The sequence below is a fragment of the Tachysurus vachellii genome, chromosome 10 (assembly GCF_030014155.1).
Source record: "Tachysurus vachellii isolate PV-2020 chromosome 10, HZAU_Pvac_v1, whole genome shotgun sequence".
Classification (NCBI taxonomy): Eukaryota; Metazoa; Chordata; class Actinopteri; order Siluriformes; family Bagridae; genus Tachysurus; species Tachysurus vachellii.
This window is the reverse complement of record NC_083469.1, coordinates 14983691-14984513: the sequence shown is the minus strand read 5'-3', so window position 1 is coordinate 14984513 and position 823 is coordinate 14983691. Positions and strand designations below refer to the sequence as shown.

The 823-nt window shown below is 53.2% G+C and overlaps 1 protein-coding gene across 2 annotated transcripts in view; it reads left to right on the top strand.

Annotated features, from left to right (window-relative positions):
* Positions 1 to 470: 470 nt before the first annotated feature.
* nkx2.4a (NK2 homeobox 4a) overlaps positions 471 to 823 on the top strand; it is a 1443-nt gene continuing 1090 nt past the window's right edge. For both annotated transcript variants that reach the window (XM_060879457.1, XM_060879456.1), the window contains exon 1: positions 471 to 823. This exon is cut by the window's right edge and continues 17 nt beyond it. In XM_060879457.1, the coding sequence (XP_060735440.1) occupies positions 471 to 823 (353 nt within the window).

Here is an 823-nt window from a genome sequence, read left to right as displayed (position 1 = left end):
TATGGAATTCCCTATTGACGCTGAGCAACAGCGCGTCGGAAAAAAGTTGTGCTGATCCGTTTGATGGAATCAAAACAGAGGCTGAGAGAAAGGAACACTCGTTTAATTGATTATTCTGCTACTGTATAACCAAAAAAATGGGAATTATTGGAAGGGGAGACATTGTAACTAACCCAGGAGGCTTAACTTAATATGAAACTAAAAGCATTTTTTCCTTCAATTATCTAGCCGAGATGTCAATGACTATTGTTTGCTGGTGCGGGCCATCGCTCCGCCCCTCATGTTTGTCGTAAACCTGGCGCCTGGCTACAATAAACCCAAGATGAGAGTGGCCAGGGCTCGCCTCCTCCTCGAAGGCGATCAATCGGATCTCAGGCAACTACTGCAAGCGTTCTCTTACGTCGACGCGCGCGAGAACGACGCGGCCGAGCGGCTCCACCACGCGCATCCCCGCCTCGCTTTTCTGAACCATGTCGCTGAGCCCAAAGCACACGACACCGTTCTCAGTGACAGACATTCTCAGCCCCATAGAAGAGACGTACAAGAAGTTTAGTGGTATGGAGGGCTCTGGGAACCTGGCATCTCCGTTGGGAGCCTACCGGCAACCTCAGGTGTCCCAGACGGGCATGCAGCAACACTCGATGGGCCACAACGCCACGGTGGCCAGTACTTACCACATGCCCCACACCGTCTCCCAGTTCTCCCACAGCGCAATGAGCGGCTACTGCAACGGAAGCATTGCCAACATGGGCGATCTGCCCTCTTACCAAGACACTATGAGGAGCAGTGCGGCGGCAACAGGGTGGTACGGCGCCAACCCCGA